General features: G+C 40.7%; 1 protein-coding gene across 1 annotated transcript in view; it reads right to left on the reverse strand.

The window, feature by feature from the left end:
* Positions 1–710: 710 nt before the first annotated feature.
* The window catches only part of LOC138026870 (probable E3 ubiquitin-protein ligase makorin-1), a 22,310-nt gene continuing 10,520 nt past the window's right edge, over positions 711–12,500 (reverse strand). The window contains exons 10-18 of the mRNA XM_068874333.1: positions 12,359–12,438; positions 11,310–11,373; positions 11,135–11,217; positions 9,148–9,229; positions 7,450–7,492; positions 6,079–6,146; positions 4,673–4,746; positions 2,666–2,750; positions 711–1,366 (exon numbers count right to left, since the gene is read on the reverse strand). Coding sequence (XP_068730434.1) covers positions 1,273–1,366; positions 2,666–2,750; positions 4,673–4,746; positions 6,079–6,146; positions 7,450–7,492; positions 9,148–9,229; positions 11,135–11,217; positions 11,310–11,373; positions 12,359–12,438 — 673 coding nt within the window. The 3' untranslated portion in view covers positions 711–1,272. The remainder of the gene's footprint in view (positions 1,367–2,665; positions 2,751–4,672; positions 4,747–6,078; positions 6,147–7,449; positions 7,493–9,147; positions 9,230–11,134; positions 11,218–11,309; positions 11,374–12,358; positions 12,439–12,500) is intronic.

Genomic DNA, 12,500 nt, shown 5'->3' on the forward strand with positions numbered 1-12,500 from the left:
GAATAAATATATCATAATATCGTAACCCAGCAATGCGTTGTTTATTTATTCAAGTGTGACCTGTGCGATGCAGGTTATGTGGGATACACAAAGGGCCACCGTCAAAAGGAGTCATCTTTACAGGCATTATTCCAAAGAACATAACACTGCTGCTCCGAACAATTTCTTAGCACGCTTCAATGTAATCAAGAAATGCACGAACATATTTGACTGCCTTGTTACTGAAATGCTGTGTATTCAAGATCTTTAACCAGTACTGAATGTACAGTTGGATTCTCTTCGTGCTAAAGTATTCATTCAGCTTGGCACTGTTTTATGCAAATTCGCGTAAACGTAGCCTTTTCACATACCGCATTTTATCCTTGTTTAGTATAAATACACAGGTGATTGTACAAAATGGCGCGCTCTCATTGGCTCGCTATCTCGGATTATCAGCCGATAATCACCTCGACGGAGAAAATGGCTGGCAGTAGTCGTTTTGCCACTGTAAGTGAAGATGATTTCGCGTTGAAATGTTTTTTTTTTCCTCTTTTTTGAAATAATCACTTGTGTATTTATACTAAAACAATTATTCGCCTCAGGCTCGGTGAATATTCACCGTTAAGTAACCTTGATAATGGCGCAAGGTGCACCGAAACGTCGGTTTCTACCACTTAATTTATTTGGAAATTTTAATCGAAACGAACTTGAGTAAAAGCAGATACTGTGAACACCATTTACTTTGCATTTAATAGTTAAAGAGAAATGTTCCAACAACACATGGACAACTCTTTACAATTCAAATTTCACATACACTTGGATAACAATACAACACCACTCTACCCTTAATTTGGGGCACTAGTAGGCGATAGAAAGCGTCCATTTCCTTACACTTGTTCGCAACGTTTCAACCAAGTCTATTGAGCCACTGGAGAGAAAATCTGAAGGTAAAAGCGATTACACGCTATCAATGCGTTACACTCTTACAAAATGTTGCGTCAGCTATCTAATCTCTGTGGGCTTCATTTGCCGCGTTTTCATCTATCGAAAGCAAAGAAATGGTTCCACAATGAATTCTGTCCTCTTCCAGTTCACAAGTTCTTTACTCCGTTTTGATTTTGGCTAATTCTGCAGCATAATATAATGTTTAAAATAGCAAATGTCTAGATCAACCTTTCGCTGCCAAACATCAAGTAACAACTGACAGTGACAGTGCTCAAGAGCTTTCGGGAGCCTCCGGAGACTCTGAACACAGTATTTTGTCTATCCTCAACAATCTGTTTTTTTTTTTTTTCAATCTGAGTCGGAATCAGAATCGGGAACAAAAATTATCGTGTATTCCCCTTCCGTCCTTTCGTCTTCAAGAGCTTCAAGAAAGTCCCATAGTCTACAAAGAAGCGAAACAAAAGGAAAATGATATTAGTACTTTTCAACGCAACTGTTGGATACGTTTTCGCAATAACTTGTGTATCATTCCACTCTATACGAAAATGAGGACATCGCACGCACATAGAACTGAGACTGTAGTCAGAAAGAGGAAATGGATTTAGTACCGCTTTCATGGCAAAGGACAAACTGTTTTGGCCTGCCCCCGGCGTGACTTTTTCACTGAAGGAGAATTAAACTGCAATGTGCTGCCTCAACGATCTAAATTTAACGCCACTAGCGCGGCAGTACCAATAGTGAGGCCGCAAAAAGTCCATGTCCGAGTTACTGTTCTATTTGTTTGCAGACAAGTCTTACGAAATGATTCAAATGAAAACGAGTTAGAACTCGTTTCCATTTTTGTGGTATCACACAAAGATTCGTTTTCAAACAAAGACAAATGACGTTTCGAAAATGAATCATTGCTTTGGTCTTAGTGATTGCCCTTTAAAATCTCTCGCCACATTTCAGCCAATCAAAGACGAGCAAAACCAACAGGCCATTTTCGAAATATCAAATATTCAGCTTGATAGTGAGGCAATGAAGACAAAAACAATAGAAACACGTTGGAATGAATTTGAAAATATTTACATATCGTCCACTTTCCTGTGGCTGTCCTCTAAACCTCTCTTTCCAGCTGAATTGTAATATGCCGAAAAGAAAAACCTTAAATAATAATGACCACGACCAGGTTTTCTGAGCCCGCGAGACTGAGTACCCCCAGCAAACCATTGTTGCTTTAACGAAAACCGCTGGTCAGCAACCTGGTTCTGGTCATTGCTGCCTAAGGTCTTCCTACCGAAAAGGCCTATTGTGACTTTCTCGCACGCGATTTTTCCCGCGTTTGGCTCCAGTCTGATGTGATTGGCCAAAGAAATTACACAGGATTTGGATTTGAATCGCATACCTAGGGGAATTCTCTCCATCTGATTGGCTATCAAGACGTAGTATTCTGTGTGGAATTGCGACTTTAAAACGAGCATTAGCAACTATGTTTTCAAACCACATTTTTCCGTTTACAAGTGAGGAAAAAACAAGTGAGGAAAAAGAACTTTTCCTGGCTCCTGACAGTCGACGCAGCTCTTTGAAATGGCTTGTTTTAGTGCGCATTGCCAAAAGTAAATTAAATGGCTTCATCTTTGAAAAAGCTATGCACGTCGCGACTCGTGCCATATCGGTTTTTCGCGTGAAATTTAACGTGGAATTCACGAGTCATGTGGTGAATTTTCCTATAAACTCCGCTCCATTATCAGCACCTTACCTATAGGTTTGCAAGATCTTTGTTTTTCCCTGTGATGTATCACAATACCTTAACTTCACTTCTTCAACTCTTCCATCAGGATAAGCTACAACAAAAAAACTTATCATTGGCTTCTTTCTTAAAATGCCGCGACTTGACCCCACAGGACTAATTGTTAAGACCGAATTCCCTCAGTTCTGCAGTAAAAAAGCTAGGGGATTGTTTGTAATGCAAACGTTTTTATCCTCTTTGGCAGATAAGTGTTCTCTTCGTGTCATATTACGGGGAGCTTTACACAATAACTGGGGAAATGGACAAGAGAACAACAAAACTGCACATTTTAATTCATGAAAAAAAGCAATAGCCGGGCTTTGCTCGCTCTAAGCTTGAGCTTTTCTCTTTGTTGCAATTCTTTGGCGTTCTCTGTTAATAGGCCATTTCCGAGTTCAAGCCTGCCTCATCTTCACAGCGAGTCTAAGTGCGAAGTTTTTGTTGTGAAAATTAGTTTTCATTCATATGTAAAGCAGAACTAATTACCATTACAAAAACTTCGCACTTAGACTCGCTTTGAAAGGGAGACAGACATGAACTCGGAAATGAACTATTAAGCAGCGAAGTAAAATGACCCGACTTGAGGCCGCATGGAGGACATGATCACATTCTCGCTATATTTTTTACCCTACATTTGGACAACCTCGTTCCCAGGGTCCTCTCTTTCCCCAGTCTTTCTCGAGAAAGTACCCAGGTTGCGGCTGGTCACGTGTCTGCCAGATTTTTGCAGATTTCAGAAAAATGAACAAGGGGAGGGGAACGAAGGTTAAAGTTTTGGCTCCAATGAACTCATCTACTGAGCTCAGTAGGGAGTGGAAATTAATCATCGCGTGGCTCGAGAATACCTATCAATCTCCAACAAAGTAATTATCTTCCGTATTCTGTTGGAAGTACTGTCACTCTATTTCACACAAATTACTTGTTTTACTTTTAAAATCACGATTGTATCACCCAAAAGCAGCACAACTTGGAAGTCTACCTCAAGAACGTGGGCGCCATTTGGAAAAGAAAAACAATCTATTTCGTCCTCCCCTAGATAAAGCTGAATACTATTGATAAAATTCGGTCGAAGACCCACCCTCCGTATGCATTTCATTTTTACTCCAACATGATCTCTTCTCTAAATTTACAATTATCGTTAATTTGTAATTTGCTTTGGATTAACTATTATCGTTAATTTAGAACACTGTGACCCAGGACGTAGCAGAGGAAATAAGGAAAATATAAAATTTTATCCGTGGATTGGATTTGAACCCGGAGTTTCTACTCTATAGGAACCGCTTCTTTCTCCTTTACCAGATCAAGACTTTCAGAAAAAAGATTTACTCAACTCTCGCATAGAATATTGCTGCGTAAGAGTAATTAGGCCTAAGATTTGATTTTAAAATGTTTAGCTGTCGTGAAGTTTGGTAAACGAACTTTCCCAGTGAACAATATTGTTTGTTGCCAAATAATAATACAGCATTAACAAACAGTGTTTAAAATACTGTCCTTGAGCAGCTAGCGGTGTGGTGGTCAGGTGGTTTGGTGACGAGTTAATCAACATTCCCAGGTTTTCGAGTCCAACGTCCATACACTTGGGTTTTCTCTTAAAAGATATATCACCATTTCCCATAATCCACATCAAGCATTCAGCATTCTAAATTAACGACAATAGTAAATTCGGAGCAAATTTCGAATTAACGATGATAGTTAATTCGAGGTAGAGAACGGGTTCTGTACTCATAGGCACGTGATCAGCCGCAGCCAGGGTAATTTCTTCAGGGAAAAAGAGAGTGGGCCCTGGGAACGACGGAGGTTGACATTTGGAACGACTTGGAAGAGATGCTTCAGGATACCAATAAAATAGTTTGGAGTTTTGAAAATTACACGCTCGTGTCGGGTGAAAACTCGCATGTAATTTACTTTTATTACGGCAATTCACGAATTGGTGTCAAAACTTCACGGATTTTCCAAATATGGTTGTTAGTTCCTTACCATGTTTATAAAAGCAGCTAGAACCAAATGGGCAAGTCCCTTTGCCTTGGTTGAAATGCCTGCAGGGCTTCTCTCTGCAAAATCAGTTAAGGAATAAGCGATTGTCGAGATGCAAAGATTTTAAAGTCGTAAACGTGATAACGTCAACGCGCATGGTATAATAGCCCATTTCCGAGTTGCTGCATGCCTCAGTTTCAAAGCGAGTCCTAGTGCACAACCATTCAAATGGAAATGAGTTGCGTATTCTTATGCAAATAAAACTCATTTCCCTTACAATAGTTGAGCACCAAGACTCACTTCGAAACCGAGACAAACAGCAACTCGGAAATGGCCCATTAAAGGAAGATGGTTATTACACTTAGCAGTTTTCGAATGGCTGTCGAAAGTACTTACGCGATTGCAATTGCTACGCTTGGTGATTGGCTTAAAAAGCTCGTGCCAGATTATCAACCAATGGAAATGAAAACCAAAACCAATCGCCACTTGCACGTGCGTTATTTCCCGCGCTTAGAGCAAGTTACATGGGATTGCTAAGAATTTGGATTGGTTCATTGCGCTGTTTGCAGCTGCTGTGATTGGTCGAAGTAATTACTTTGGTAGTTGTCTTACGACACTCAATTGAAAACCACTCTAATAATAATAATAATAATAATAATAATAATAATAATAATAATCCAGTGTATCCCCCCTTGGTACTCTCCAGTCTCACCTAAACCCGAGTACAAGAATGACCGAGCGTGCGCGTACTGGAATGTCCCAGTATTTGCTGAAAATACGGAAGTTAGGGCTAACAGAATTGATGCGAGAATTGTGGACAGAAAGGAGAAGAAGGTGATCCTTATTGAGATGAGCTGCCCTTGGGTTTCCAACAGAGAACAGAAGAAACAGGAGAAAACTGACAAGTATGCGCCGTTGAGATGGGAGATGCGCCAACAGTTCCCCGGCCACACTATCACACAGTTTAATGTGATAGTTGATGTACTAGGAGGCTACTCTATGGAGACGGCGGAGAAAGTTAGGAAGTTTTTAGGTTTGGATAGAGGGAACCAGGTTTTGTTTAATATGCAGAAGGCAGTTTTATCGTACACCCTAAACATAGCAAGGTCATTCAAGGTTTCGACGAGTTATTAAGGAAAATAAACTCTTGTTCCTTTCTCAAATGTTGGTTCGTTAGTTATTACCAATTGGTTTGTAAATAGGTTTAACAGTAGGGATTGTTACACAATAGTGCCTTTTCCTACTTATATTTGTAAGCATACTTACGTACTACATACTGCATAATAATAATAATAATAATAATAATAATAATAATAATAATAATAACAATAATAATAATAATAATAATAATAATAATAATAATAATAATAACAATAATGATAATAATAATAAAGAAAAACAACTCTTACCTCAAGGCTGACTTGTAGCCATCTATTAGCTTTTTCTTTTCCGTTGGATCATCAACCCAAACTTCACTCTGCAAAGTGTTAACATGTACACATTTTGATTTCACATGAGCAAGCAACAACGAATCTTCCATTCACTCTCTATTTCAATTCAAGACCATTCCTACCAATCAAGATGTACATAGGTTTCGTCCTCGATCATTGTGAGAAATACTTTGAGGGCACAATTTTAAGCGAACTTATGTTTTCGCTGTAGCTGTCGTCCCTTAAAACGTCCTTTTCGCTGGTTCATTCGCACATTCAGAGAGACTGATCTTAGAAAATATGAAATGCATTGAAATGGACATCAAATAAAAATTAGTTCAAACATGAAGTATAACTTAAGGCCCGGACAAACAGCTTGCTCTATCATCAACATTTGGTTCAACAAAGCTTCACGTGACGCCTTCTAGTCAGTCCCAGGCTGCAGCCGCGGTTGTTACTATGGATACGAAAATGGATACGTCATTGAGAGATTGATTAGTGCGCAGGCGCATACCCAGCAATGTTGAAAGAGGGGGGGGGGGGGGGGCAAACGACTTCAACTTCGTTCAATATTCGCGATAACACAAGAAACGTTGAATGGTTGTTGACGCAACTTCGATTTAACCTCGATTCAACATGTTTCAACACGGTTGAAAGTAGGTAGGTAAAAGTCTGCTTACGAGCCAAGTGGCCCATTAGGCCGGACCTTATCCCAGTATCTGTAGCATGAAGCGACTAAGAGTATTTCTACTTCTTCCTGGATGGGATGCTAGTTCATCCCAGGGCTACCCCCAACATTTAAGAGAAAAGTGTCTTAACCAAGAACACAACACAATGACCTCGGCCAGCAATGTTCCCGGCCAGGACCCGAACCCCGACCACTCGCTCCGGAGTCGAGTGCACCAACCATGAGGCCACCGCACCACACGGTTGAAAGTAGGGGGGGAGGGGGGGGGGGGGGGCAAACAAAATCGAACGGACTTTGAAGCAAATGTTGACGCCGCTTGCATCCCCTACTATGGGCCTTTACACGCGCAATTGACCAGCTTCCAGCTGGTTTGATAGCTCAGTTGGTAGAGCAGACGGCTTCAACATTTGCTTCAACATCCGTTCGATTTCCGGCGTTGAACAGCGATGCTGGAACCGACGTTGATCCGGGCCTTTAGTTGCTTATCGAAATATGATGATCAAACTTTCATTTCGTTGGGAGAAACTACAAATCATAACAATTCAAACAAATGGATTTTTGAGGAGACAGTATTTGAAAAAACCAACTCAACAAACAGTTGACTCAGACTCCGAGACTAATGGTGGAAAGTAGGACGTAAAATGTCAAGATTCTTGACTTACCGGGGTAACAAATGCTGACGGGACACGGCAAATTGGACATGCTCTGAGGAAGACAAAAATGACAATTGTGTCAGCAGAGAAAATAAAATTATCCTTCATTCCCTATGGCCAAGTGCTTCTTTGAATGGAATATAGCGATATAGTAGGCGATGTTGCACCGTCTCGGCAATTGCGCATCTTGTCTCGAAAGTTTGTTGCAACAAAAGTTGCTTGTTACTGCGCCTTTCAATAACATGCGGACTCTTTAATTCAAAGGTCAACCGACAAATGCGTTTTTCGCTACCGTCAATCAAATGGTCGGCGGCTCCTCCCAGCTTCCGACTATGTTGACTGAACTGGGCTCAACGATGTGATTTGATTTCTGCGCGCTCGACAGTAGTCGGAAGCTTGGAGAAGCAGCCGAACATTTTGGTTTTCTTTTCGGATTTTTGCAACGTCAATAAAAAAGTCAATATGTTCAAAATAATAGAATGCATTTAAATTTGGAACGATAGAAGAGAGATAAGTCGGGAAATAGCCAGCCAAAAACCGCTAAAAATCTGTCCGCCATTACTCGGACGGCATTGGAGAAGCCTGCGATTGTTTTGTAAGCGGTCTTCACGCAAGACTTGGCTCGTGACGTCATACGCGCATCGCTTCGTGGCGTTTGACAAAGCGAACAAGTCGATCAAGGAGTATCAGTAATGATATAATATCAGCAAAAAGCAACTCGGCGATCTCTCACATCTCATAGATGGCATGAGGAATTAGCCGCGTTTATTTTGAGCGTTGCGCGTATGACGTCAGACCCAGGCGATCCAGCTAGACCCAACCCTTTTCCTCGCTCACGGTCATTTGCCGTTCGAGAAATGGCGGACAGCGAAAACCGAAAAACTGCGTTACAATAATCATACTTCCCGTGGGAATTTTGAGATAAAAATTGGCATGATACCTATTTAGTACGTCTATTTTCAAAATCTGAAAAAAAAAGGCATGCAAAATTTTCATCGTAGTGGCACTTCAAGGAAGCATTTTAATTCTGCTGCTACAAAACTAAGCGAAAAAGATGACGAACATTTCACACAGCGCGAAATATATTGAAGCGCTGCGAGGAGATTTGCAGAAAATACAACCGACTTCACTTTTCGCAACAATTTAGGCAACAACAACTAGAAAAGTCGAAAGGTTAGTATGTTTGGGAGGCGCCTACGACACTTTGACCTGTTTAACGAAAGTACTAAACCGACGAAGACAAAAACACAGTCAATCGATGTTGCACGGACTGAACGTGCGAAATATAAAATTCACTCATGCCTCAGTACATGTCAATTTGTGCAACTCAATCCAGCATGCGAATGTCAACAAAGAGCTTGACTTGTTGCGACCATAGTTAATAGAGGAGAATGGTTTTGAAACGCGATAAGTTTCTTTGTTGTAAGTTTTTGTTCTCTTTTTTGACATTGACCGTGCACAAAACACAATAGTTGTTTACTCCGTACTGAGGCACTAACCAATAGAAACGTGTTGATTACGTAATTCATGCATAGTGTATGAGCGCAAAACAAAAGATTGTGCACGGTCGTGGACTTTCCAACCTAAATCTTGGCATCTTTGTTTGCTCCTTTGATCTTTGCCGAGCTTCCTAACCATTCCCCTCTATTAACTATGTTGCGACGTTTGTCAACTTTGGATTTCATCGTTGTTCTAGTCGCATTGTACCTGACAATCTTGGTTTCAGAGGAGTGTGATGTGTTTCTCCACTTGCGAATACACGGCAAACAGAAAGAGTGATTACAATCGGCTGAAAAGAAATCAAGGAATGACAACCTTCACGTTGCTTTGACGAAATAACGACTAAAGGCCTGGCCAAACGCACGCAAAATTTCAACGCAACATCTTGCAACATTGTTGGGCACAACATGTTGCATATGTTTGGCCACCCTGTTGCAGTATGTTGCAACATGTTGGATGATGAAATTTGAATACGGGAAAATTTTTCGTGCAACATTTTGAATGTTGCATGATGTTCTACTCGTTCACGCAACATTGTTGTACTAGAGCATGCGCGCTAGGTCCACTTGTTGCGTGCCAGGGGCCTGGGTCGCATAACATTGACATGTTGCGTTGAAAATATTGCGTGCGTTTGGCCAGCCCGTTCAACACATGTCGCAACATCATGTAACAATGTTGCAAGATGTTGCGTTGAAATGTTGCGAACGTTTGGCCAGGCCTTAAGATAAGATCAGATAAGATCAGCTATTTATCCACGCTGGCCTACTTCAACACAAAGCTGGTTTCCAGCAAGGGCTTGCATTAATAACTAAATTACAGTATCCAAAAAGAAATGCTTAAAAAAAACCTTTAATTACAAATCAATTGACCTAAATGTTAAACAATATGACAATACATACAGCAACGTTCTCATTGAGTATTACTATCTAAAAGATTACCATACATTGCAAACTTAGAACATAAGCTTGTCTTTAGCGAAATCTATCTACACTGTATTACTGTGCCGAGGACTCAGAGAATTTATGGTCGAGGCAAGCGATTCACAACTCCGAGCCTCATTTGGTAAAGAGTTTCACAATTTTGCACCACCGTAGGTTAGGCTATGTTTCATTCTCTCCTCGGTTGGGGAATAACAACACTAACTCTCCTTTTGGTATTTCCAAACCAAACGGAACTGAAAAGAAATGATAAGTCAATCTTTTCGGACCCACTTTAACTTGACGAGAATTAAGCCTAAACAGGCCTTAAGTCGTTCAATACTAGGTAAATCAAAGTGTAATATGATAACAAGGTTCTTTTCTGTAACGGAGGAGACCCAAGTAGATGAAGTCAAGAGATAATACTCGGAGTGCTCCATTGCAGGAGTCGAATCTACGACATTCTGCGGCAGAATTTTGTCACCGCAATTAGTCGCACGAATTCAAACCAGTTTGAATTCGTGCGACTAATCACAGCGACAAAATTTGCGAAAGCAGCACTGTCGCCTGCAACAAAATATAAATGAACCAATGAGAGACTGTCATATGGTCAGCCATATTGAATTAGAAAACTAGTTCACATTCCCCCTCATATGAGATCAGTGCATATGCACCGAACACGCGTCGTGTCGCAGCGACTTGTTTTGCACGTAGCACACACGGAGCAACTTGTCGCACTGTGAGACCTGTCGCTGCGACTTGTCGCCTAGTGTGTCCCGGCCTTAATGATCCTGTACGTTCTTTGTAAAATTTCGAATATTCAAAGCATTATTGCTCAGATATTTTCCTTCATATTGACAGGGTTTATCCATTAACTCTGATATTGATAAGGGCTTATTCTCTATTTTCGAATTCCCCATAATACACTTTGTCTGCCCCCAAATTTTGCATAAACTATTGTTTTCAAATGCTCTTAGGGACACTGCATATTCCCAAGAGCATTTGAAAACAATGGTTTATGCAAAATTTGGGGGGGGAAACAAAGTGTATTATGGGGAATTCGAAAATAGAGAATTGCTGTATCAAGGCTAACGTTCATATGAGAATTCCGTTGGGATTTCACTGCAACATAAAGTGAACCTTAATCAGTTGATTCCGTTTTCTATTTTATTGGATACCGTATGTTATATACGGTAAAGGGTGGAAAGTATCACAATAACATTTCTTAAACGGGCTACTACTTAAGTTATTTACGAAATGACAAGGACACAACTAACTTAAGATTCCAAATCTTTGATCACTAGGATTTTCTTTCTCTCGCACTACCTCCAGACAGATTCCACATGTTACTCCTTGACTTCTGTAAAGAGAGGAAGAATGTCGTTAACACAAAGAACTTGAAACAAATGGAAACAAATTAGGTACAAAACTATGACTGCCTCTTGGACCCACCTTTGCACAGCGAATGAATGTTCCATGTCTTTCTCGTGACTTTCGATACACACTTGACGATGCTCTAAAGGAAGAAAACAGAAATTACTACGACTTTCGCTTCAGTAAGGCACCTGGGAAGTTTGGTGATAAGGTTTCGATGTTAAAGTTACCACGTTGTCTGACAAAGAAACTGTTGATCTGTTTGGCGCACCTTTTCAGAAAACGTAAGGTGCTCGATTCATGCACTGAAACGGAAAAAGCTGCCTTTCACAACGTGGTAACGTCAAAACTTTATCACCGAACTTCCCAGTTGTCTTACTCAACTGAAAATCGTAGTAAACCCAACAACTACAGCAATTTAAAGTACCCCACAGAATCTATGAATTCTTCACGACAATTCTATCTTTCAAGCAATATCTTCATTCCTAACAACTAAACGAAAAGTCTCAAAGTTTAATGAGCCTTCAGTCGGTAGAGCAGCGGTGATCCAACCCAAAGGTCGTGGGTTCAATTTCCACCCTGGTCAGAGTTTTTCTCTGTCCTTGTGTGGGCCCGTTTCCATCAGTGGGGCTAACGCTCACATGGTTCATATGGGATAGAAATCTAGCACTTCACATTACACTCTAATCAGTTAAGTCTGTTCATATATAAGTGCTACACGGCCAACGTTTGAAAAAACGAAATCCCTCCTTGTACTTGAACATGTGCATTTCCGTGACTTAAACATCGTCAGTTCGCACGGCCTGCTCTCGTCTGACCTTGTAGCTCAGTCGGTAGAGCAGCGGTGATCCAACCCGAAGGTCGTGGGTTCAATTCCCACCCTGGTCAGAGTTTTTCTCTGTCCTTGTGTGGGCCCATTTCCATCAGTAGGAGGGAGGTGGGAGACGAGAGTTCTCACCACTGTGCCATCCCTGATCCTTGCACATCTCTGTCATCATCACGAATTCATCATAAACACCGTCACCATTATTATCTTCTCCATCTTTATACAGTTGTTAAAGGTGTCAAAACAAAATTCTCCAAATAAAAATAGCAACAAAAGAAAAATTAATGCGTTTCAAACTTACCTTCCCGCTGAGATGCATCGTATGGATGCAAACATTTCAAGCCACAATATTCACATTCCAAACCATGTAAATAGCTGCAACTGTTTGACAAAACAACAACATGGGTCACGTAAACAATATTGCCACACCAAAATCATGCAGG

Source organism: Montipora capricornis, chromosome 2 (assembly GCF_036669925.1).
Source record: "Montipora capricornis isolate CH-2021 chromosome 2, ASM3666992v2, whole genome shotgun sequence".
Taxonomy (NCBI): domain Eukaryota; kingdom Metazoa; phylum Cnidaria; class Anthozoa; order Scleractinia; family Acroporidae; genus Montipora; species Montipora capricornis.